This window comes from Lissotriton helveticus, chromosome 5_1 (genome assembly GCF_964261635.1).
Source record: "Lissotriton helveticus chromosome 5_1, aLisHel1.1, whole genome shotgun sequence".
Taxonomy (NCBI): domain Eukaryota; kingdom Metazoa; phylum Chordata; class Amphibia; order Caudata; family Salamandridae; genus Lissotriton; species Lissotriton helveticus.
In genome coordinates, this window is record NC_136065.1 from 2,130,932,964 (window position 1) to 2,130,959,182 (window position 26,219).

The window sequence follows — 26,219 nt, forward strand, 5'->3', positions numbered from 1 at the left end:
AGAGAGAGAGAGAGAGAGAGAGAGAGAGAGGAGAGAGAGAGGAGAGAGAGGGAGGGAGGGAGGGAGGGAGGAGAGAGAGAGAGAGAGAGAGAGAGAGAGAGAGAGAGAGAGTGAAAGAGGGAGAGTGAAAGAGATCAGAATGAGAGAAAGAGAGAGTGGAGAGTGAGAGAGGGAAAGAGAGTGAAAGAGAGAGCAGAGTGAAGGGTTCATGGCGGCTCCATTGTGACTTTGAGGACGTTGCGCCCCCTTGTGGCAACCTAAAGCAGCACATGAGTCTTCAAAGAGCTCTAGGGGGCTGGTTCGTGAAGAGCGGCCCTTTCTGCACGGATTCGGAGTCCGCCCCCTTTGCAAGCACCCCCCCCCCCTCCCTTTCTCTGCCACCGGGGCAGAGGCGTTTGAAGGCATGGGCAAAGGGGGCAATATGCCAGCCCCCCCCCCCCCCCCCCTCAACCGAGAAAAGGGATTTTCTCTCCAGGTGATCCCTGTCTATTCTATTTCTCTGTCTAAAGCTCCCCCACTCTCTACCCCTCCCCTAAATGCTTAAGATGACCCTTACTGGGGCGGTTACCTAGAGGATCTGCAGGCTATTCACAGGGGGTGGTCCTGGGCTTCATAGAGACCCCCCCCCCCATTCTCCCTACAGGGAGTGCACTCTGAGGAGGGGCCCAGGCTCCTACAAGCCTCACCAGCAGATTCGATGTTATATAAATTCCGGATATGACACTTTTAATACTGTACAACCTTAAGACTCACCCATTCCCCAAACAGTTCTATTTAGGACCAAGCTTTGGAGTGGGGTGGGGAGCCTTGCCCTGAACCCCCCTTCATTCGCACATATAGGGGTTCATCCTTACCTTCACCTCGGGGTACAGCGCGTAGCAGGTCAGTTCGAACCGGATCTGGTCGTTGCCCTGTGAGGAGGAAAGGAGAGGAGAGGTCACTGCCACCTGAATCTGGCATTTCAATGCATTGCAGGGTGAGGGTGCACTCAGGTGAGGGGGGCCGGAGCAGGGGGAGCGGTCCTGGGATCCCCCACGAGGCATTCGATGATGAAAGGAGGAGCAAGAGAGGGCGGGCAGAACTCTCCCGGGACTGCCCAGGTCTCCCTAAGGGATGATATGCTGAGCAAGAGAGAGGGACCGGAGCAGGGAGAGCCATCCTCGGACCCCCATGCCCCTCTTAATGATGATATGCTGAGCATAGGAGGAGAAGAGGGTGAGCTGTCCTGGGACCCCTCTACGCCCCACTTGATGATGATATGCTGAGCATGGGAGGAGAAGAGGGTGAGCTGTCGTGGGACAGCTCTACGCCCCCTCACTGATGATATGCAGAGCATGTGATGAGAAGAGGGTGAGCTGTCCTGGGACTGCCAACATATCACCTAGGAAGTGCTGGTACTCTCCCATTAAATGTATCGCAGCTAAGCTGAGAAGTGCTGGTACTCTCCCACTAAATGTATCGCAGCAGTGCTGAGAAGTGCCGGTACTCTCCCATTAAATGCATTGCAGCAGTGCTGAGAAGTGCTGGTACTCTCCCACTAAATGTATCGCAGCTAAGCTGAGAAGTGCTGGTACTCTCCCACTAAATGTATCGCAGCAGTGCTGAGAAGTGCCGGTACTCTCCCATTAAATGCATTGCAGCTAAGCTGAGAAGTGCTGGTACTCTCCCACTAAATGTATCGCAGCAGTGCTGAGAAGTGCCGGTACTCTCCCATTAAATGCATTGCAGCTAAGCTGAGAAGTGCTGGTACTCTCCCATTAAATGTATCGCAGCAGTGCTGAGAAGTGCAGGTACTCTCCCATTAAATGCATTGCAGCAGTGCTGAGAAGTGCTGGTACTCTCCCACTAAATGTATCGCAGCTAAGCTGAGAAGTGCTGGTACTCTCTCACTAAATGTATCGCAGCAGTGCTGAGAAGTGCCGGTACTCTCCCATTAAATGCATTGCAGCTAAGCTGAGAAGTGCCAGTACTCTCCCACTAAATGTATCGCAGCAGTGCTGAGAAGTGCCGGTACTCTCCCATTAAATGCATTGCAGCTAAGCTGAGAAGTGCTGGTACTCTCCCACTAAATGTATCGCAGCAGTGCTGAGAAGTGCCGGTACTCTCCCATTAAATGCATTGCAGCTAAGCTGAGAAGTGCTGGTACTCTCCCATTAAATGTATCGCAGCAGTGCTGAGAAGTGCCGGTACTCTCCCATTAAATGCATTGCAGCAGTGCTGAGAAGTGCTGGTACTCTCCCACTAAATGTATCGCAGCTAAGCTGAGAAGTGCTGGTACTCTCCCACTAAATGTATCGCAGCAGTGCTGAGAAGTGCCGGTACTCTCCCATTAAATGCATTGCAGCTAAGCTGAGAAGTGCTGGTACTCTCCCACTAAATGTATCGCAGCAGTGCTGAGAAGTGCCGGTACTCTCCCATTAAATGCATTGCAGCTAAGCTGAGAAGTGCTGGTACTCTCCCATTAAATGTATCGCAGCAGTGCTGAGAAGTGCCGGTACTCTCCCATTAAATGTATCGCAGCAGTGCTGAGTAGCGCCGGTACTCTCCCATTAAATGTATCGCAGCAGTGCTGAGAAGTGCTGGTACTTTCCCATTAAATGTATCGCAGCAGTGCTGAGAAGTGCAGGCACTCTCCCATTAAATGTATCGCAGCAGTGCTGAGAAGTGCCAGTACTCTCCCATTAAATGTATTGAAGCAGTCCTAGGAAGTGCTGGTACTCTCCCATTAGACGTATTGCAGCAGTGCTGGTACTCTCCCTTTCAAATGAAAGAAGTACAGGTACCTGCTCATTTAAAGCAGCGGTGCATTGAACATTGTGACGCGTTTATAGAGCTATGAATTGAATTGAATTTGAATTTAAAAAGCTTATATAGCGCAACGTACACCATTGCGGTTTCTTGGCGCTTTTGACGGCTTGCAATAACCTAAAAATGGAACATTTAGAGTGGGAAGGCCTGAGCAAACAAAAAGGTTTTCAGGCCCTTGCGGAAGGCTGAATATTGTTTAGAGCTTCGGAGGTGGTCCGGCAAAGAGTTCCAAAATACCGGTGCCAGGAAGGAGAAATTCGAACCTCCCCATTTTTTTCTGGTGAAGCGAGGGACTTGAAGTAAGGACTGATCTGACGAACGAAGTTGTCTGGCGGGAACATAGTTGATTAGAAGGGATGAAATGAAGGCCGGGGCCTTTCCCTGTCTCGCCTGAAAAACCATGCACCCCATCTTAAAAAGTGAGCGTTGCCGGACAGGCAGCCAGTGTAGTTCCTTCAAGAGAGGTGTAGAATGATGGAACCGGGGAAGGCCATATACCAGCCGGGCAGCTTGGTTCTGCACCAGCTGGAGTCTGTGGAGGCTGTATGCCGGAATGCCGTTGTAAAGGGCATTGGCATAGTCTAGGCGGGAGATAACCAGGGCAGACATAATGAGTTTGAGTGCCAACGGGGAAAAGAAACGAGAAACCATACGGATAGTTCGGAGCATAAGAAAGCAAGAGGAAACAACAGCAGCAACCTGTGAGTGAAGGGTGAGCTGGTGATTAATTTTTATACCCAATGTTTTTACTGTAGAAGAAGGAATAGGGGGGGTACCAAGAGTGAGGGGCCAAAAGGAAGAATTCCAGGGGCTGGAGGAGCCACCAGTAAGCACCAACTCGGTTTTATCCGGATTGAGCTTCAGATGGTTGTGGCTCATCCAGTCCCTGATAAAAATCATAATAGACTGAAAATTGGAAATAGCATGAGGGGAGGAAGACAGATCAAAGACCAGCTGGAGGTCATCCGCATAATTATACACCGCGACCTCCAGCTGTTGTAAAGCAAAAATTAAAGGGTAGATGTAAAGATTAAACAATAATGGGGAAAGAGAGGAACCTTGGGGAACACCACAAGTGATCTTCAAAGGGCCTGCCCTGAACTCTCCCAGCCGGACGGCCTGTGTACGGTCCCGCAGGAAGGACGAGAGCCACACTAGTGCTGACCCCCCGATTCCCGCCGCTCCGATACGTGAAAGCAAGATGGAATGATCCACCGTATCGAAAGCGGCGGAGAGATCGAGGAGCACCAGGGCTTGATGTTTATTTTGGTCCCGACCCTCCCTGAGGGTGTTCAGGACCGACACCACCACAGACTCAGTCGAGTGTTTGGGGCGAAAACCCGCCTGGCAGGACGCCAAGCCGCCCGTGGCCTCAACATGGGTGCTAAGCACCGAGGCAACATGCCGCTCAAGTACCTTGCCCAGAAATGGGAGCAAGGAGATTGGCCGGTAATTAGAAGAAACAGCAGGGTCGGCCCCTGGTTTTTTCAGGATGGGCACAACAGTTGCCACTTTAAGGGCCGGCGTCACAATACCCTGAGAAAGGGAGCTATTTAGGAAAGTGAGCGGGGGCTGTACGCAGACCGAGAAAATTTGCTGCAAAATACGAGCCGGGCAGATGTCATCTGGTGAGCCCGACTTAACTCTCAGCAAAGTTTCCAGGAACCCGGTTTCCGTGATAGGAGGAATTGATGTAAGGCTAAGCGGCAGGGCTGGTGGGCAAGGGTCAACGTAAGAAGCAGATGGAGGGGGGATGTTATTTTTAATGTTATGCACTTTATCAATGAAGTAAGAATTTAATGAGTCGCAGAGGATCTGAGTAGGAAGGGGTTTAGATGTACTCCTATCTGAGAAGGCTAACTCCTTGACTATTGTGAAAATTTCTCGTGGTTTGTTCTCAGCTGCTAAGATTTTTGAAGAAAAATAAGTGGATTTAGTTTCAATAATCAGTTTCTTATAATCCTGCCGTAGTGTTAAATAACGACTTTTCAAAAGGGGACAATATTCCCTTCTCCAAAGTCTCTCAGCGTGCCGAAGGGACGATTTTTTGTCTTGAGCGCCCAGCCTGTGAATACGTACGTTGTTACTTTAAATGATGCATTGCACACTGATAACTCGGGCTGCTGCACGCAGTATGAGATAAGATGCCACACCGAGGAGGCCCGTGGGCTGCTGGCTGAGTGACATATTTATTTGCACTTGTGTGGAGTAAGTGGCTGCCCGCACTCTTTTCGCCCTTCCTAAGCATTGTCACACCTCCCATCTCCTATATCGCCTACACTGGCTGCCGATCGAACAGAGAATTCACTTCAAAACTCTCTGTACCACCCACAGGATCCTACACGGTCATGGACCCCAGAGACTGCAGGGGCTCTGCACACTATATGTTCCAACGCGAGCTCTGCGCTTCGCAGATCTGCATCTGGCCTGCACTCCCAGGGTGCGCAGGAGCAGAGCGGGGGGGGGGGGGTGCTCGTTTAGGTCCCTGGCCCCAGCCCTATGGAAATCTATTCCAATCAAGGCGCGCAGCACACAAGATCATTGGGCATTCAGAAAACAGATTAAAACCTGGCTGTTTTCCCCATCTAGCTTAGAGTACTGCGCCTCGGTTTTCCGGGTTCTTAAAATCAGACTTCTCTAGTCTGTCTTTCCATCTGGCTAGCTGTCACCATCTATGGCTATCTGTCCGCAAGAGCTGGGACGCCCCGTTGCTGGGGCAGCCATGCACTTTACAAGCACTCTTAACATAACATAACATAACATAAGCATGGCTGACGTGTTAAGACGGGGGATATAGTCAGTGGTCACTGCTCCATTAAAGAGCATCATCTTGGCGGATGTCCATAGTGTTCACCATCACGCTCAAGGTCTGCGGGGGCTCCACGAGGCCGGAGGCCTTGTGGGGCTTTGGTGAAGGACACCCCTGTAGCCCACCCCGCCCTCCTGGAGTCCGTACCCACACACCTGGAACCTTCTAGACTCAGTCCTGCTCTGTCTTCTGCGACTTCCATTCTGGGAGTGCCTCGAAGCCTTCGCACCTGTTCTCACGGTTGTTCTGATCACAGTCTATGGCCATGTGCTGTTCGCCACTCAGTGGCCCAACCTCTAACCTACTAACCTGCTCCTTGGGACTCCAGGTAGCCAGCTTCAAAGCGCTTGGTTTCCTCTGTCCTAGGGGGCTGCTTTCAAAGCTTCCGTGTGGCGAGCTTGCTTTTGTGACTTCTAGGGCTTTCTTACGAAATCTCACAACTGGTTAGCCATCCAAACTGACATCATGTAACCGAAGCGCTACATTAACTTTATATTTCTTTGTGGCGCCTTCATCGGATGAATAAAAGCGTTTTTTCAACTGGGTTCAAGTCTAAGTTGCCCGGATGTAATAACATCAAAATACATTTTTCCCAGAAAGCTCTTGAATCTGGAGCAGTCCATGACTCCCAGAATGCTCTGCGGTCACCACCTCCTTCACCTGCATCTCTGCCAGGCTGAAGGGGAGCAGCTTTAGCGTCACTTCCTGTTTCCGCCTGTTATCTCTCTTGTGATTGGACGGGTCGTGGTCCGCTGTGGCCAACAGTGGCTCCATCACTGTCTGCCAGGGCCTGTGAGACTCCATTATAGGGGTGCGTTGCACGTGTATCCTGGGGGGATGTCTGGCCATAACCACTGCAGCCGACTCTTACCCCAATACCCCGTCAACTGCTTCACAAATGTGAACTCCGACTGCGATTGTACATCTCTTCCGTGGTTGTATAGTGCTTTGAAACCCATTTCAGTTTGAGGTTCCGCTATAAAGACACTTTCTAGGTCGAGCCTGGGCATGCTGTATTCAGGTAGTGTCTTGAAGTTCCGCCCACTCTCTGCCCATATTTTTCATTGGCCTGTGTGACTGTCCACTGTAAACTGTGGCTTTTCATTGGTCAGTAGGCTTAGTAGTGCCTCCTTAGTACCACCCTGTCTTATTTTGTAGCCTCTCATGAGGACACCCCCCGTTACGTGTGTTGTTACTCTGTAGGCTTTGATTACAGCCTCAGAACACTATTTTCTCAAATAGTTTTGTCATGCTTGCTGGTGCTGCAGGCAGGACATGCTCTCCCAGGGGTGGTCCGTCCATTGGGGCGTAGCCCCCCCCCCCCCACCCGCAGCTGCTCCCTCGGCGTCTCTGAACTTAGGTAAACTCTCAGTTTGCTTAAGTTCAGAGACATCATGTTGACTGACATGATTGTCCGTCAGACGTCACCAGGGGGCATGGAGCAGCACAAGTGCACATGAGTGGGAATGGAGGGCGAGTTTTTGCACCGTGGCTACTCATGCGCACTAGTGTCTGCTTTGTCTTGCGCATGCCCGGGCCATTAGGAGAGTGAGGGTTGAGCCAAGGCTCAAACCTCGCTCGCCTAATGGGCAGGCGGGCGGAGAGTAACTGTGCCCCAAGTCATTGGCTGAGAGGCGCTGCCACCCACTTGCCAGCAGTTCCTGTAGGCGCCAACGGACCGGAGTATGAGGAGGCGAGGACCTGCTCAGGTAGGATTTTAATTTTATTTAAAAACTCCCCTCCCCCCCCCCGCGCGCGCGCGATACCCCTCTCCATTCTCCCCCCCCCCTCCTTTGACCCCCTCCGCGACTGGGGTGGGGCACTGCCAGGGGAGTGTGACAGGGCGGCAATCACGGCATCATGATCTGCCACCTCAGGCTCTGCTGCGTTTCCTGTTAGTGAGTTTGAGTCCTGGCTAGTAGTCTTTTAGCTACTGAGTGATCCTGGGCAGATTGTTTAATGCGATATTCATACCAACCCGTACACGCAAGCATACTGTTACTGCTGCTGCTGACACTGCAGATTCCTGGCAGCGCCAGTCACCTCGCAGCGAGGCCAGTGTCTGTGAGTTCAGTAAAGCCTCTCTCTGTCTGTCAGGGGAATGGATAGCTGGGGCTCTGAGAAGTGCGAGGGCCCGGGAATAGCAGCGGCCCTCACAGGCCCAGACAGCATGTTGTTGAGGCCCTGTTTAATGCATAGTACACCCAGTGGCGTCACTAGGGCCGTAAGAGAGAGGGAGCTAGACAGAGAGAGGGAGCTAGAGGGAGTAAGACAGTACCTAGCACCGTACATTTCTGACAGAGGTGGTCCATGCGGTAAGTCGTGAGGGGGTGACACCATGAGTTACCCGCACCGGGTGACACCAACCCCAGTGACGCCACTGAGTACACCAAAGTGTGGCTGGCAGAAGAATAAAGGGATATACTTTTCCTCACGGAATGGCAGGGGTTAAGGAAGGCTCAGTTTACGGCTCAGAAGGAAACCTATGGTAGAAATTGTTTATAAGAATGTGAAAGGGAGGTAGAAGAGATACGAAAAGTACACGCTGACTGCAATAAAGCCCACTTTAAAGTTTATTTATTTCTTGAAATAGGATGGTATTATAGAAGACAATAACGCAAAATGGAATTTTCGAGTCTTTGCCTTTGTTTTTAACGTGCCTAGATGCCTGAGATAGCAGGACATAAAACATAAACCGCACTTGTTTACGTCTGTTGTAGTGTTGATGTCGGAATTCCACGCATTCTTTTCCCCCCACCCTCCTTTATTTTTTGTAGTTAGGAAGACTGACATAGTTTGGGTCTAGAGCGCAGTGTAGGAGTATGAAGAAAAGTCAGTCTTAGCTTCTGTGTCTGAATAAGAATGTTGGAAGCCGAAAAGTTAATTATGTCACCTTTAATTGAATATTTCGCTGGTGATGCTCATAGGTGCAGCTCCTGCCAATGTCATTCAATGTCAAATCAAATTCAGGTCTAAAAAACACTCGCATATTAAGGCAGATTGTGATAATTTGGGATGTTAGTTGAGGGAGAGTGAGATCATCTCAGACAACAGCCCCAATCCTATGAAGCTGAACCACAACTTTATTAAATTAAGATGTGCTTGATTTACTTGTCGTCGTACTTTCATGAAAGACCTAACTTCAGGTGTGTTTTTGTGTTCTATTTGGCCTGTAAAGCCCATAGTATTTTCTGTATTGGCCTAATATCTCCCTCGGTTTTGTGCAATATAAGAATAGTTACTTCCTTGCGCAATAGTTTTATTTTGACTGGAGAGTATTTTGCGACCGACAATAGTGCAATACACACTCTACAACAATGCACTATTAACATAGCAGAAATTATGTTGATGCAGGAACACTGCCTTTTGTGCATTTTAGGGAACGTGGCATTGTGATTAGTGGTGAATACGCTACATTAAGTGTTCACCAAGATATGGGAAACTGGTGAAACATTTCTCATGTGTAGGTGATTCAAACATTGCGTGGTTGAAAATGTTTTCAGTCTTGTTCTCTTCCCGTCATCCATGTTGCAAACGCTCATTCACGCTGATTTTCTAAAGATTGGGATTGTACACAATGTTGGAGTTTTTAATTTGTGTACCAGTTTTCAGTGGGATTCAGAACCCCCCCCCCCCCGCAACTCTCCCTTAGGTTGTTGTGCAGTATGCCAATCATTTTACGACTCACCACTTTCAAATGTCACCAGCCGCCCCTGTGCTCTCTCCTAACACATGCTCTCTCCTAACGCTTTTTTAAAATGAAAGAATGCAGGTTTAAAGGCACTAATTCTGCGTTTATCGTGGGCTGTTGGTAATAGTGCCCCTTCTGCACCACACAAGAAGGGGCACGCACCTGAGCCACAAGCCAAGCTCAGATTCTTCCTGTAGCTGACACGGGGCTCCTCTGTCCAATGTGGCACCCATTCACCGAGCCCAGCCCATGCCTTTTGGCCACCAGAGCATTGCATCTTGGGACTTGTAGTTTCATGTTTTCTATTCTGAGTATGGGCTTCAAAAAAGGAGACATGCTAAAAAAATCTTTAAAAACAGCAATGGCAGAGGTGTCACGCCTTGATATGAGGTCACGGGGAAGAAAGGTCCCCACGACCGGGTGCTTTCGATGTGTACAGGAAGCACTGGAGGGACACCACTTTTATCCTTCTGCGCAGTCGGAGTTTGAGGGGAGCCTTCATTCTCTGCACATTCGGGGCGCAGGGGGCCACTCGTGACAATTACACGGTGGGCTTACAGAGAGCCTTCTCTTGCTGCATTCACGAACGGAGAGGCTAAGGCACACATGCTTCAAAGCAAAAACCGGTCGCAAACGGGCAAAATCTCAGAATCTGCCCCTTTGCGACAGGTATTTTTGCATTTGGGATGCATTATCCCAAATGCAAAAATTGCAATTTAGGTAATCTCTAAATTGTGATTACTTAAATTGCGGTAGCATTTAAGGAATCTCAAATTGATATTCTTTAAATGCAATGCATTAAAGTTAAAAAAATTAGCGATTTCGCAAATAGGGGGAGCAAATTACCATGAAGTTGAACTTCATGGTAATTTGCAAGAACTTTGAAAAAAGCACTAAAGTGCAATTTTCAAAGTTCCATTTTACACACACATGTGGCCTTGGGGCATGTGTGTGCAAGATGTACTCATATGCAGAATTCAGGGGTGCAACAGGTTGTCCTTTTGACACCCTTGACACCCTTGAAATTGCATTCTTAATTTGCGATTCTCTAATTGAGAATCGCAAATTGAGAATGTCTTCCCATTCATTCCTATGAGCCTCTAGGCCCATAGCAATGAATGGGGAGGTATTCCTTAATTGCGACTCGCAATTTGCGAGTCGCAATTAAGGAACGTTTAGAAATCGCTATTTTTTAAGCGATTTCTACATGCATAGCATTCCTTATTAGCGAATCCTTATTTTTCGCTAATAAGTAATTGCAAAAGGCATTGTTGATGCATGTGCTAGTAAGTGAATAAGAGATTTTAAAAGCTGGCTTCTAGCGCCATCTGGCGGCCACAGGAATAACACTCGGCTGAAAGGTGAAGAAGCCCTGGCTCACAACCGGAAGCCGCGCAGGCACGCGGAATCTTCATGCATGTGAGGCAGAGGTCGAAGTGGGCAGGATCCAGGCCCCCGCGCTCCAGAAATCACGATCTAGGGGGGCTATGAAGCCTGGGAGGGCCATGAATGCACACAAGCGAAGCCAGCAAAAATCAACAAAATATTTTTGGGAGATGTATTAGCCATGACTAAGAAATGAAAGTAACATATTTTAGTGGTTTTATTCTAGGGGGCGTGGCCTCAGGCGAGGCATAGCACCATGTTTCTGCCTTCGCCTCTAATCTTCCTTCTAATTGAAGGCAGCTGGCCTGTCTTTAGTTAGGATGAAGGGTCGAACACACCCTGCAGGTCAGTTGAGGGATGTCATAGCATTAGCTTTTTTTCTTTCACTGAACTGAAGTCCTTCTGCAGACAGGTCAGAAGGTCTCTTGAGGTCCTGGTGGGAAAAAATACCTGTGGTATCCCATTATTGGATCTTCCCAAAATGTTTTTGACCAGCCATAGCCAGTGTTTCATTATAATAGACACTGAGGAGTCACTTCAAAAGTTTAGAGTTTTCAAACAAACTGTTACACATGCCTGGGAGTTCTTTTTCGGACATTCTGGAAACATCGATGGCAAATGGAGCTTTTTAATGCAGTGTGGATAAAATTAATTAAAATATGTTTTATTGTAATGGGGAGACTGGTTTCCTCTCAGATATTTTGGGGGAACTGGTGAGTGGGGCCTTTTAAAGCATTTTGGGCTGCTAATAATGCTTAAACGCACTCTGGGATTAAACAGGATGTGACATGAGATTGTAGTTTCTCTCTAGTAGTTTTTAAAGAAAAGTCATGACATATTTAAAGAACATGGGACCATAGCAGCTATCGGCACATGATATAATATGAGGAAAAAGCATTAAAAAATGCATTTAAAATGCACCTAGAAAAGAAGTGACCTTATAAGAGGTTGGTTTCTGTGAAAGCGGTGACAGGCGGGGGCTGATTCAGCGACATGCTGAGTAACAGAATAGCTGAAGTATTCCTCGACATGTGATTGACCGTGACCCAGCCCTACCAGCCTTTCACAGACACCACCTGCAATGAATATTTATCACGAAGCCTCCCTTTACATGGAATTCTAGCATTCACATAGTGCTGTCTGTTCCTCTTGGACAGGCCTCAAGGCGCAGTCCAAGTGGACGGATAAATAGGACCTCATCTTAGATGGCGTGGAAGGGTCTTGATTGTGGTGTGGTAAATAAATAAATAATACCTCTCTTTTTGACTAGACGTATATCATAACAGATAGCTCAATAAAATAAGAGTCAAGATTCGAGGTAGTAGGAGTTTTGCAGGTTTAATACAGCATAAGGACAGGAACAGGACAACCTGCATAGGAATAGGATGACAGGGCCCAGCAGCTGCTGGGGCTGGATCTGGGATGAGCGCGCTGGCTTTTAATAACAATACATGAGCATATATACATAACGCAAACACATAGCATTACATTGCAGTAGGCGTAGCAGTGGGTGGAGCAGAAGGCGTGACGCGTAGCAGTCGCGAAAGATAAGGGCGAAAGTAGGTGTAACTGGGCGTATACATAGACATGTGATGCAAACGTAACAGGATATGTCATGAATGGGGCGGAAACCATGGAGGGGGCTACCTGAGGAGCCGGGACCTCTAACCTAGTGGTGCGCGCAAACTGGCAATGACGTATCACTAGGAGAAGCTGGGGGCTATGAACTCTGTGCTAGGAGCAGAGACTGAAGTCTGGAGGGTCGGAGCGACATGTACCTAGACCCTATCTAGTATCTGATGTTTAGGGAACATGTTGATATAAACTAGAAGTCAAGAGAGGAAAGGCTAACTTGATTCTAAGACTGGACCATGCATTATTCTACATGTAGTGCGTGTTGAAGAATATTTAATGACCATTAAATGCAGTATTTCTCTAACATGGAGCCCTGAAGGCTAGACAATGACGGAAACTATTGATGCGATTCCGTAGCTTAGGAATGCAGAGAAGGAGGACTGAACTGATAACTGGAATCATAACATATTCTTGGCAGACTCAGAGACTGAGCCAGGCTGGGCCGGGCACTGCGAGGCAGGAAGTAAGTGAAGGGTCGAGGATACAGGTGGGGGCTGTATCGCTCCTCAGCGAGGCTTCAGGAGACAGGAGCTGAATCTGGTGTCCGGGCCCTTTTGAGGCCTAGAAACGGGGACTTTACAATAAAATAACGTGCACACTGAGAAACGTGGCAACGTAGCTTTACATAGGCCTGATATTCGTAGTATTCACGAGGACTGGAAACTGGCATACTAGAGGGGGACACAACTGTAATTGCGTCATTAATCAGACATGGGGAATGCATATGCATATTTAATCATGCACACATAACATATGATGGACGACACGTAGGGACACAGAACATGGCAAAATTTACTTTTCCACATTCCCTCCTTGTCACTACGTTTCCATCAGGAAACATCAATATTCATGATACCATCTATCATTTCATACAGTATCATTTGCTCGTCTTGAATTCTCTTAGAACGGAATTTAGAACGGGACTTGGGACTAGAAATACAAGAGGTAGCACAAATGCCGCAAATCGCAGGGCCACATTGTATACAGAGGCAGCAGCTGAATATGATCGCTGCTGCAATACCTAGAAAGGACAATATTTTCCATCCCCAGGCAGAAATTATATTCCAGAACCAACCGGACCATGTCCAGGTGCCTGGATCTTGGTGTAACAGATGGGCAATTTTATGGAGTCTGGTTATAGCTGAATAAACAGACGGCGCGTTATTTGGAATGAAAATGCAGCAACTAGATCCGATGACTCTACAGGCCCCGCCCCTATCGGCCAGTATGACGTCAAGGACGAGACGATTTTGTAAAACGACAAATCTCATAGCAGATTGCTCTTCGGTTAGGTTACCTAGAGCAGAGGCAGTCTCATTTACTACAGCTTCAAGGGTTCTTGTTAATCTACGGATTAACTTACTATTCTGGACAGGGCCTATAAAGAAGAAGAAACCTTTATTGAAATCGGTATATTGTTCTAGAGTAGTTTCAGTATAATCGACAATTGGGGACTCCCTTCTATGTCTAATGTGTACTAGATGTGTGTTTCTATGATAATCAGGTGGGGCTAGGAAAACTGGTGGCAGTAGGAAGGCAATGTAACAGGTTCCCTCCCAATCGAGGGGCAGACGAACATATGCGGTTTGACCACAAATAAAATATGAATGACGTGAAGCTTTGAAAATAGATTTCCCACTGTCACTATACTTGACAATAGTAGTACAATCACTATGTCCTACATGTATGGAACCATTATTTCGGACACATAATTCGCCTTTGACTGGTAATACTGAAATAGCAGGTAAGTCTGGAGTAGTATCAGACTGAACATTCAAGACCATGAAATTCGACGAATAATTACCTAAATTATACACTTCATTTTCTAGATCTAACCCTGTTCGGTGAGGGAAACCTTGCTTGTCTGGGAAACATATACTGTTAAGAAAAAACATATCTGTTGAGGATGACGTTAACGTGGACCATGCTCCACACGAACCATTATGTGAAAATGGATAAGGAAAAAGTGGCAGAACTCCCTTCGGTGCCTGGAAAGGGGGGAGTCGACCACACACCCAACAATTAGTGGCATTGCTGGACTGGTGTGAGTAATGTAACATGCGGATAAATGAGTTATTACGCATAGCGAGGCGGTAGGACAGTTCATGAGGGGGCAGATCACTAAACGTGTGCTCTACTGTAGCATTAGCAGACTTATTTACATGTGAAACTGGGAAACATAGGTAAAATGCATAACTGGTGCAGGAAATCATAAGGCTGGAAAACAATATGAAACATAGAAAAACGATACATCGGATTGAGTTTTGACTAACTCTCTCACTATGGGGGTCTATTTTATACATGTCAGAAACAGTCTAACCGTTTCACCTAGGGGAGGACTTAGACAATCAAACTGGCTGACTTAATTTACTAGACCGGAGTTTCTGTTTATACTCCTGCTGCGGAGTTTTCTCTAACAGGGGAGGGGTTGAATCAATGTCATTTGCGGGACAGTCCTTGAGAACAATGCTTTGGCAATCCTTCAAATCCTGGGAAATGTTCTTAAAGACGGGTTTCAGTCCATTAAAAAGTTTAACATGAGAAAGGTGCACCCAGCCCTTGCGTCCTTCCAACTTCACGGCTGTACGGGTGGTGAGGAGGACCTGTCGGGGCTCTTTCCATCGAGGCTCCAGCGGACTTGATCTGTCAAAGTTCCTCACCATCACCATGGATCCTGGAACGATTTCATGCGGTGCCACCTCGGTATTGTCTGGAAATGCGGCGGCAACCTGTGAACGACATGAGTTGAGGGCAGACATCAAGGAAGCTAGGTAATCTGTCAGCATATTACTTGAAACATCGGTAATACTTCGGGGTCTAGGAGTACCCCACATATTTGGGGGGCGGCCGAATACGACCTCGTACGGGGACAGACCTGATCTGGAATGTGCGACCATGCGCATGTAAAATAGAGCAACTGGCAGAGCTACTAGCCAGTCCACACCTTTTTCTTGACAGACTTTGGCGATGCGGATTTTCAGGGTTTGATTATGTCTCTCAACGAGACCGGCTGCTTCAGGATGGCGTACACAATGGAACTTCCACTGGTACCCTAACAAAAGGGAAACATGCTTCATGAGTTCTGAGGAGAATGGCTGGCCGTTGTCAGAATATATGACTCTAGGGAGTCCATAACGAGGGAAGAATTCACGAACCAACTGCTTGGCAGTGGTCGCGGCTGTGTAATCTGGGACTGGATATGCTTCTGTCCACCTGGACAAAGCGCATACAACTACAAGGACATACTTGAAACCTCGACATCGCTCCATCTGAATATAATCCATCTGGAGGACTTCAAAAGGGTGGTCAGGGGGCTGGAAACCACCTTGTTCCACCGGGACACTTTTACCTGGATTGAACTGACAACATATCATACAGGTACGGACTTTCTGCTTAGCTGCAGCTCGTAAATGCTTGTTGAACCAAATATTCTGGATACTGTCTAACATAGCTTTTTCTCCTAAATGTGCTGGACTATGTGCGGTATTAATAATGACTTGAACCATAGAGTCGGGGAGAAACCATGTGGCTCTACCCTTTGTTAACCATCCTTGATCTGTCTGGACCCCTCCTTGTTCGGACCATTTCTTGATTTCATCGGGAGTAGCATGTAACTGGATATCTATGACATCTTGAGTAGGGTCCTTAACTGTCATGCATGTAATCGGATCGGGAGTATGTGTCATATTAACTGGACTGTCTAGAGTCTGTGCTGTAAGCTTGGCTGTGCGATCTGCTAGATCATTACCTTGAGAAATAATATCAGTGACTTTCGTATGTGCTTTGCATTTCATGATAGCAATGGATGTCGGTAAATGTATGGCATCTAACAGAGCTTGAATAAGGAGACCATGCTGAATCTTGGTTCCATGGGAAGTCATGAAACCTCTCTCCTGCCAGAGCACTCCGAAGTCGTGTACGACTCCGAATGCGTAGCGTGAATCTGTGTAAACGTTAACTTTCAGGTTCTTGGCGTGTATGCAGGCTTGTGTCAGAGCAACTAGCTCTGCTGCTTGAGCGGACAGAGTATCAATACGGTGTGTTTCAATAACTTCGGTGTCAGTAGTCACTGCATACGCGGCGACTAGTTCTCCTGTACTAGTTCTCATACATGAACCATCCACATAAAGTGTCAGGTCGGGGTCTGGTAACGGAGTATCTGTCAGATCTTGTCTTGGCTTTGTCGTAATGTTAACTACTTCCACACAGTCATGTGGGTCAGGATTCGAAGTAACTGATGGTAACAGTGTAGCAGGATTCAGGACGTTGCAGCGTCTGATTTCTATGTGTGGCTGGAACAGTGTCAATTCATAACCTGTTAGACGTGCAATTGTCAAGTGCTGAGTTTGTGTTCGGTTTAAAAGAACTTCCACGGAATGTGGAACTTGTACTGTCAAGGAGTGTCCTAAGACTATGGAATCACTTTGTCTGATAGCTAGAGCTGTGGCTGCAACTGACTTGAGGCACGCAGGCAACGCCTGGGCGACTGGATCTAATGTGCTCGAAAAATAAGCACAGGGCTTGTTTTGTCCTGCTTGATCTTGTGTGAGAACAGATAATGCTGTACCTTCACGTTCAGTAACGAAAAGTGTAAAAGACTTACTGTAGTTCGGTGTAGCTAGAACTGGAGCTTGGCATAAAGCTTTCTTTAACTCATTGAAACTAAGTGTATGTTCAGATGTCCAAGGGAGAACAGTCGATGCGGCTGCCTCCTGTGTCGTTAACTGTATCAGTGGTTTGGCTAGAAATGCATACTGAGGAATCCATTGTCTACAATAAGAAGTAAGGCCGATAAAGGCACGTACCTCCTTCTGGGTCTTGGGCTGAGGAAGACTCGCTATTAACTGGATACGGTCTGGTGTCAACTGCCTACCCCTCTTGGACAGTAAGTGTCCTAAGTAGACCACTTGCTGGACACAGAATTGAAGCTTCGAAGGGGACACCTTGTGCCCCATCTCGGCTAGGAAATACAGAACCGTCAGTGACGCTCGCTCGCAGTCACGTTCGGAACGGGCTGTGATCAGTAGATCATCGACATACTGGAGCAGGGCAGTGTCAGTTGGCATGTGAATGTTGTCTAGTTGTCTTTTAAGTGCTTGACTATAAATACTAGGACTTTCTGTGAAACCTTGAGGAGCGCGTGTGAACATATAGCTCCTTCCATTTAAACAGAATCCGAAAAGAAACTGGCTGTCTGGATGAATTGGAACACTAAAAAATGCATTCTTGAGGTCGATTACTGTAAAGAACGTGGCTTCGGAATCAATGGCTGTCAATAGGGAAGAGATGTCTGGGACAACTGGGTACTGAGGAATAATACATTTATTAAGTTCTCGTAGGTCGATCACTAATCGATATACTGGGGGTGCATTTGGATCAGTACGTTTCATGACTGGAATGATCGGAGAATTACATACATTGGAGTCTGTTTCTACAACTACTCCTTGAGCGATGAGCTCGTCAATAATTTTGGATAAGGCTGCTACAGCCTCAGGTGGCAATCTGTACTGTCTGATTCGTGGCAACACTACACCTGGTTTCAGGGTCACACGATGGGGTGTGATTTGCATGTAACCTACATCAGTTGGACCTTGCGCCCATAAATGCTGCGGAACATTAGACAATCTGGGATCAAAATCACGTAAAACATAGTGACCCTTAAAGTCACGTAGGAACAGACGTATTCCCTCTGGGGAACAACATATAACTGCACCTAACTCTTTCAGTGTTTTAATGCCTAATAGATTTTCTGGACATGACTTAGTAAGTAACAGATCAGTAGTACGGGACAATGGACCTACTTCTAGAGTAACTGGCTTTGAAATCTCATTTACGATAGGTTTTCCTGAAAATCCAAGGGAAACATTTCTTGAGCCTGAGAGTGGAGCCCCTGGAACTTCGGCGTGACTAATTGTGGTCCTACTTGCCCCTGTATCAATCAAAAACTTTCTGTCTTTCCCTAATACTTGACTGTGAACATAGGGACCTTCTTGATCTACAGGTATCTCGATGAGAGGCAAGCCTACCTCCCTCTCTAGGCTGTTTCATGAATACTGCTGGTACTCTGGATACTCAGACTGTGCATACTGGTACATCTGTGATGTAACATGCTGTGTTGCAGCGATAGGCTGCGGTGCGGTAACTGTCTGTTGTGCATTCTGTGGCTGAGGAGTCTGTGAAACTTGCTCTTGTCTAGGCGGACGTGGTCTTTCCTTAGTCTTACCAGTAGCTATGTTGTGTTTCAGAACTGCACACTCATTTATAAAATGACCTGGCTGTTTACAATAGTTGCAGTTCCCTTTAACGGGAGCTGCAGGATGACTGGCTTGATTCGGACCCCTCTTCTGACTGTCTTGAGGAACAGATTGTGCAACTAATACTTTCATTTTCGTGTCTTTCATACGTTTTCTCTCGTGTTCTTGCTCTTCCCTGATTCTATTCTGGTGGTACTGGAGCATCTGGGACGGAGTATTAGCTTGCCAGGTGCTTTCGACTTTCAAAACTCGATTTTTAACTTGTGGACTTGAATTCTCGACTAATTTAGTAACAAAAAGGTGAGGGTATGACTCGCTACTTGTCTTGAGGCCACTGTTGATACTAAAACATTTTTCAAATCTAGAATAAAAATCACTAATATCCTCATCTTGCTTCTGTTTACAGGCTGAGATTGCATCCCAGTCTTCTTTTCTAGTTGTCAATAATCTGGGTAAAACTTGAATCAATAATTCTGGTAATTCTTTACATTTCTCTCCTAGACCGGTACCTGGTACACGTGACTTGTCTTCGGCTTCTAGAACTGCCCAATCGATCTTTTTCTCTCCCACCTCCCATTCTTTTTCCTTTAGCTTTTCATACACCCCTGCGGGCAACAGGACCTTTAACATTTTAATGATATCTGGGTAAGTGTATTCTCCCATACGGAGCATGTCTTTTAATTCTCTATGGAACCCTGCTGGATCTTTGTCATGACAGGGAATTAATTTCTTCATCTCGAGGAGTTCCATCTTTGTAATCGGGGTGTATACAAACACTCGTTGCATTTCACCGTCCTCTGTCTTAACTGGATGCACTTCTCGTAACGGGTTCTGTCTTTCCATGTAAAATGGTTTACTTTCTGGGGGTGAGACATGAACAAAATGCGGGTTCAGAAACGTTCTATATTTGTGGCGCTGTTCTAGAATGACACTAATTAGATCGGTACCTAGACCTCTCCATCTATACTGGAGTAACTCGTTCAGGACATCGTGTAACGGGCCTGGATCAGAGTGCTGACCCTCATACAGAGTAATGAGGTGCTGGATCATATACATACCCACCAGTCGCTGCTCGGCTGGGGGCATTTTCAGAAACATTTGTGCCACTATTTCGTCTGGAAAAGTGGTAGAATCAGTAATCCATCGGACTGCTGATCGGGCTAGTTCTTGTTCATGCATGGTACTTAACTCACTGTAACCGATTCGTGATTTCAGAATGTGATCGGTAGCTTGGAATACTTGTTCTAGGGAACCTTGTTCTGGTGCTGAATGATGGAAAATTGGCTTGTGTTCTAGGCGTAAATGGCGATCTGGAAATCTAGATTTTCCTACATACGCTATTCTGGCGGGATTCTCGTCCTCTACCTCTTCAGTATCAGAGTTACTTTCTTTCTCGCTTACTTGTGCTGCTTTACGTTGTTCGTGTATCTTTATTATTTCTCTACGGATTTTCTTGTACATACTCTCCATGGCACTAATGGTATTGTGCTTACCCTCGGCTATATTATCACTCCACTTTGTCAGGGTTTTCATTTCGGCCGGATCTTTAGACGGGTAATCTTGTTCTCTTATTAGACAGTTAATTAAAAACTTTAATATCATACGCTGGATCTCAGCTTTCCTTTGAGACATGGCATCACTAATACTTTCTGGATCATCCCCTGTACGGATGAAACGATAGATTCTGTCTAGATCTTCTTTCATATTGGGTAGGGTGACTAGATACTCGGTCACCCTCCTTACGCGTACTGAATATAAAACCATATTATTCTCGCCTGGGACTGGGTCATAGGCACATTCGCCAAGGGCTTGCCTGATTTCTGCAACAGACTTATTACTCTTGGGAGTACGCTGTGATGCTTGAGCATGTAATTTGAGTGCTGATAAACGCTTGCGTGGCGGCGGGGTTTGAGGAGGACCTCCTCCTGCGGCCCCTAGACTAGAATCATCGACTGATATTCTTCGTGGCGGAGCGGGAAATTGAAATGCTGGCTGGACCGGGGGTACCGTAGCAGGTACTGCATGGGGTGCCCCGGTGTCTGGAGGAGCAGGATGTGCCTGATTTACAGGGACTGGCGGAGCGCGAACAGGATCTGCATATTCAGGGACTGTGTCGTCCAGATAGGACGAAATAAAAATATCAGCTGCGGTCGGTTTGTGACGTAGCTTGGTCGGAACTAGTGGTGGCGGGAAATTACTGGATGCCTCTGGGGTCGCTTTTGGCAAGCCCTCGGCAAGAAGAGGGTACATACCCTTAATAAGGGCATGCCTCTGTCTGTCTGACTGTTCGGCTTTGACTTGTTCACCTATCTCGATTAATTCTTTTTCTTGGGCTCGTTCTAAGGATTCTCTACTTAATTCTGACTTTCTGATTTTTTTTTTTCGGTTCTTTTATGAGCTTCTTTGCGCCATAACTCGATGGCATCTTTCTGTGACTGTCTGGCTTTCTTTTTCCATAATGCCTCTTCTACTCGCATGATGCATTCGGCATCCCATGTACCCGATACGGGCCATCTATACTTTTCTTCTAACTGTTTGGTATACTCTACCCATAAATCTAGATACAATATGGCACTTATGCCATGTTTCTGATACATAAAGTGACCTGGACTGTCCCTGGGCGGGACGGGAACTGCTGCTTCCAGCAGACCCTTTCTAGTTTTTAACTGACGTAACTTGGAAAATATGGGCATGACTGAACTGTAATCTAGACACAATACAATACACAATGAACACGATACTTATTCCCCATTCATACCACGACATTAAAATACATGAAAAACATTTTAAAATAACAGTTCGAACAGAATACTACCTGGAAATATTGAGAACAGAACACATACATTTTCTCGAGAACAGAACTGACTAGAACAGAAACTAGATGCACTGCTGAAACAGTACGAAACTTACCGGTCTCATAAAGAGACACGTCAGGACCCGCATCCACCGAAGTGGACACTTCGTTTGTGGGACTGTGTACCACCAACCCACAGACCAGAGTCAATTAAATTGACCCTGTCTAGATACCACCCCAGTAACGGTACTCACCGGGCAGCAAGAACGGAAGGCCTCAGACTGGACTGGACTGCTACGACGACGGACGACGAACTTCGGACTTCGGACTTCAGTTACGGGTGGACCTCCGGATACCTCGGACCTTGGACTCTTGGCTTGGGCTCTGGTCGGGACTCGCCGCGTTCCTCCACCGTCTCGTCTGGATGCTGGACCGCCTCCTCCGTCTCCTCCGTGGGCCTGAGGGATACTTGAGCAGAAATATCTGCCACTGCGCAGAAGAGTTCCGTCACGACTGCAGAGGGTCAGGGGGTCGGCGTGGCTTCACCGACGCGTGGGGAAAGGGCAAGTCCCTATTCGGGCGCCATTATGTGGTAAATAAATAAATAATACCTCTCTTTTTGACTAGACGTATATCATAACAGATAGCTCAATAAAATAAGAGTCAAGATTCGAGGTAGTAGGAGTTTTGCAGGTTTAATACAGCATAAGGACAGGAACAGGACAACCTGCATAGGAATAGGATGACAGGGCCCAGCAGCTGCTGGGGCTGGATCTGGGATGAGCGCGCTGGCTTTTAATAACAATACATGAGCATATATACATAACGCAAACACATAGCATTACATTGCAGTAGGCGTAGCAGTGGGTGGAGCAGAAGGCGTGACGCGTAGCAGTCGCGAAAGATAAGGGCGAAAGTAGGTGTAACTGGGCGTATACATAGACATGTGATGCAAACGTAACAGGATATGTCATGAATGGGGCGGAAACCATGGAGGGGGCTACCTGAGGAGCCGGGACCTCTAACCTAGTGGTGCGCGCAAACTGGCAATGACGTATCACTAGGAGAAGCTGGGGGCTATGAACTCTGTGCTAGGAGCAGAGACTGAAGTCTGGAGGGTCGGAGCGACATGTACCTAGACCCTATCTAGTATCTGATGTTTAGGGAACATGTTGATATAAACTAGAAGTCAAGAGAGGAAAGGCTAACTTGATTCTAAGACTGGACCATGCATTATTCTACATGTAGTGCGTGTTGAAGAATATTAAATGACCATTAAATGCAGTATTTCTCTAACATGGAGCCCTGAAGGCTAGACAATGACGGAAACTATTGATGCGATTCAGTAGCTTAGGAATGCAGAGAAGGAGGACTGAACTGATAACTGGAATCATAACATATTCTTGGCAGACTCAGAGACTGAGCCAGGCTGGGCCGGGCACTGCGAGGCAGGAAGTAAGTGAATGAATGAATGAGGAGTTTCTTGTAACGCGCGTACTTAGCCCAGTGGGCGTCAAGGCGCCTAGATTAAATACAGCAACTTAAGGCCCTACCTAGTCCTATTTAATCATGAGTAGGCCTTCTTAAAGAAATACGTTTTTAGAGCCTTTTTGAAAGAGTCGATGGAAGGGAGAGTTTTTATCTCCATGGGGAGGGAGTTCCACAATTGCGGAGCGACGACGGAAAAGGCTCTGGCTCCCCATCTGACAAATTTGATGCGGGGGACAGCTAGTTGACAGAGTCCCGCAGAGCGCAGGTTTCTTGTGGGGGCATAGCGCGAGAGAAGAGAGCCAATGGCACTAGCAGGACCATCCATCAATGCTCTGTGGGTGAGACAGAGGATTTTGAAGGCGATTCTGTGCTGTACCGGAAGCCAATGAAGCTCCTTCCTGGCTAAGGTGGCAGAGGAGGCTTTGGGGAGATTCAAAACAAAGCGTGCTGCAGAGTTCTGAAGAGTCTGCAAACGGTGGATCAACCCTTTGTTGACTTCCATATAGAGGGAGTTGCAGTAATCCAATCTCGAACCCACCAGGGCGACTGCAACCTGTTTACGCGCCTGGGGGGAAAGGTACCCACGGATTTTGTTGAGTACCCGGATCACACCACAGCAGGTAGCAACGGTCCTGTTGACTTGCAGGGACATAGAGAGTGAGGTGTCAAATATCACTCCCAGATTTCTGGCAGATAGGGAGGGAGTGGGGCAGATGCCAAGAGAAGAGGGCCACCACTCGCTCGACCACAGATTCTGGTTCTTCCCAAATATCAACACCTCGGTTTTTTCACCATTCAGCTTCAGGGAGTTTATAGTCATCCAGTCTGCCACATACTGCATGCAAACCCTGAAGCTGGCGGCAGATGTACTAACCGAGGTGTGAGCAAGAGAGACCATAATCTGCGTGTCGTCTGCATAGGATACCACCTCCATCCCCTGAGATTTAATAAGTCTTGCAAGGGGGGCCACATAGATGTTAAAAAGGGTCGGACTTAAGGCCGACCCTTGTGGCACCCCACATTGCAGAGACTTGGCAGGGGAGAGGTGGTTCCCAAGCATCACTCTCTGTTCCCTTTCAGTCAGGAAGGAATTTAGGAGACTCAGGGCCGATCCAGTGACACCCGCCTCCCTTAGCCGAGATGACAAGATGGCGGGGGAGAGGGTGTCGAAAGCGGCCGTGAGGTCCAACAGAACTAGGACCGTGGTTTGGCCAGAGTCCACCTTGCGTCGGATGTTATCGACCACATAGGTAAGGGCGGACTCTGTGCTGTGGTGTTTTCTGAAACCGTGCTGAGTGTTATCCAGGTATTCAGAAGATTCGAGAAAGGCAGATAGATGGAAATTCAAATGCGACTCAAGCAACTTCGCGGGTGCAGGAAGAAGCGAAATGGGCCTAAAATTTTTCAGCATGGCCGGGTCCAGAGTCGGCTTCTTAAGTAGCGGTTTGACTATTGCCTTCTTCCAAATAGAAGGGAAAGAGCCTTGAGCGATGGCCTTATTTAAGACGTCAAGCAGAAGAGGAGAGAGGTGGATTCTACACTCTTTCAGTTTCTTAAGGGGTATCGGATCAAGGGGGGAGGCCGATTTAATTTTGTCAAGAAGTGAATTCAGAGATTCAAGGGATAGGGAGGGGAAAGTTGTGAGAAGGCAGGAGGGGTCCTTGCCTAGTGCATCAAGATTGGATATGAGAGGGGGAGTGTTATGATCAAGAGCAAGACGGTGGAATTCGAGAGAGACGTGAATGTCATGTATTTTGTTGTGAAAGAAGTCTGAAATATCGTTACAGAGTTGTTGGGAACTGACTACTGGGTCGGGAAGTTGCAGGGAACATAAAGAGTCAGCGATTTTGAAGAGATCTCTTGAAGAAGAAAGAGAGCTGGTCAGATTTGAAAAATATTCCTGTTTCTTGATTATCACTTGGTATTTGTAGGCACGTAGTGCGGATTTATGGGCCTCTCTATCTTTTAAGTCCCAGGATTTCCTCCACTTCCTTTCACTACTCCTGCATCCCTGTCTCATAAGTCTGAGCTGGTCAGAGAACCAGGGTGCAGTAGGTTTAAGGCGTGCTACATAGCACAGGGATAAGGGGGCAAGATTTTCAACTGCTTTGGAAATGGAGTCAGTCAGAGACTGGGCTGCCTCTGAAGCATCCGTGACAGCTAGAAGTTCGGAAGTGGAGATCAAAGGGGCAATAGTGTCATCTGAGATATTCCTTAAGTTTCTCCTGAGAATAAAGGGAGTGGTATTGTGATTGGAGGAACAGGTGCCGGGGATGTCAAGATCAAATGGTACAGCAAAATGATCGGACCAGACCACCTGTATTGGAGTGCCAGTGGAAAGCCTGTCGTCGTTGGAAAATAGACCATCAAGAATATGTCCTGCCTTATGTGTAGGACTATTTACGTGCTGGATGAAGTCACACGCTTTGAGGGTTTCGACGAGAGAGATAGTGTCTTTAGAGTTGGTCTCATCTAAATGAAAATTAAAATCACCCAAGATGGTAAAGGCTGTTTTTCCGATATACGGTTCAAGAATAGTCATAAGTTCAGAGGGAAAGCTGGCCCTGGTGCCAGGAGGTCTGTAAATAAGGATCCCAGAGAAAGAAATTGAGGGAGATGGGGTAATGCAAAAATAGAGTGCTTCCACACGAGATAGGGGTAGAGGTATAGGTTTAATCACACAGAGAGAGGGAGTTTTAACAAGAATGGCGATGCCACCCCCTCTGCGTAGTTGTCTGTCCTGCCTGTAAAGGGCATAGCCGTCAGGTATAGCCAAAAGTATATCATGTCCGGAGGAGTCAGAGGCCCAGGTCTCCGTAATGAATACCCAGTCTGGTTGTCGACTGTCGACGAAGTCGTGAAATGCAACATTATGCTTGATCAGAGAGCGAGCATTTATTAGAGAGCCAGATCTCCGCAGTTGGACAGGCTGTGTGCACAGGAGGGGTGCAGAGGGAGCGACATCCTTCGAGTATTTGAGGGAGGCCGAGCAGGCCCAGCACCTGTGGGAATGCAAGATCCCCTCAGGGGAGAAACGGTGGGAGCAAGGCAGGGACACGGGACGGAGGGCCAGGAGGTCGGAATGGGAATAACATCCGGAAGAGCCACAACTCGCAAGAGTGAGAGCTGGGTCCAGCCCGACCTGCAGCCCGTCCTCAGCGCGGACGGGCGCAGACGGGCGCAGACGGGCGCAGACGGGCGCAGACGGGCGCAGACGGGCGCAGACGGGCTGGACTCTGGCGTGACTCCGGCGGGCATCCGGCGCGTCCGCAAACGCGTCCGCTGCGCGGAGAGACCTGTCCGTATTTTAAGGGCAGCTAGAGCGCGTGAGTGCGTCCCCCACACCCAAGA

General features: G+C 47.6%; 1 protein-coding gene across 1 annotated transcript in view; it reads right to left on the minus strand.

The window, feature by feature from the left end:
- The window catches only part of ASS1 (argininosuccinate synthase 1), a 358,057-nt gene that overhangs the window by 204,773 nt on the left and 127,065 nt on the right, over positions 1-26,219 (minus strand). Inside the window, exon 6 of the mRNA XM_078646217.1 lies at positions 855-911. Within this exon, the coding sequence (XP_078502343.1) occupies positions 855-911 (57 nt within the window). The remainder of the gene's footprint in view (positions 1-854; positions 912-26,219) is intronic.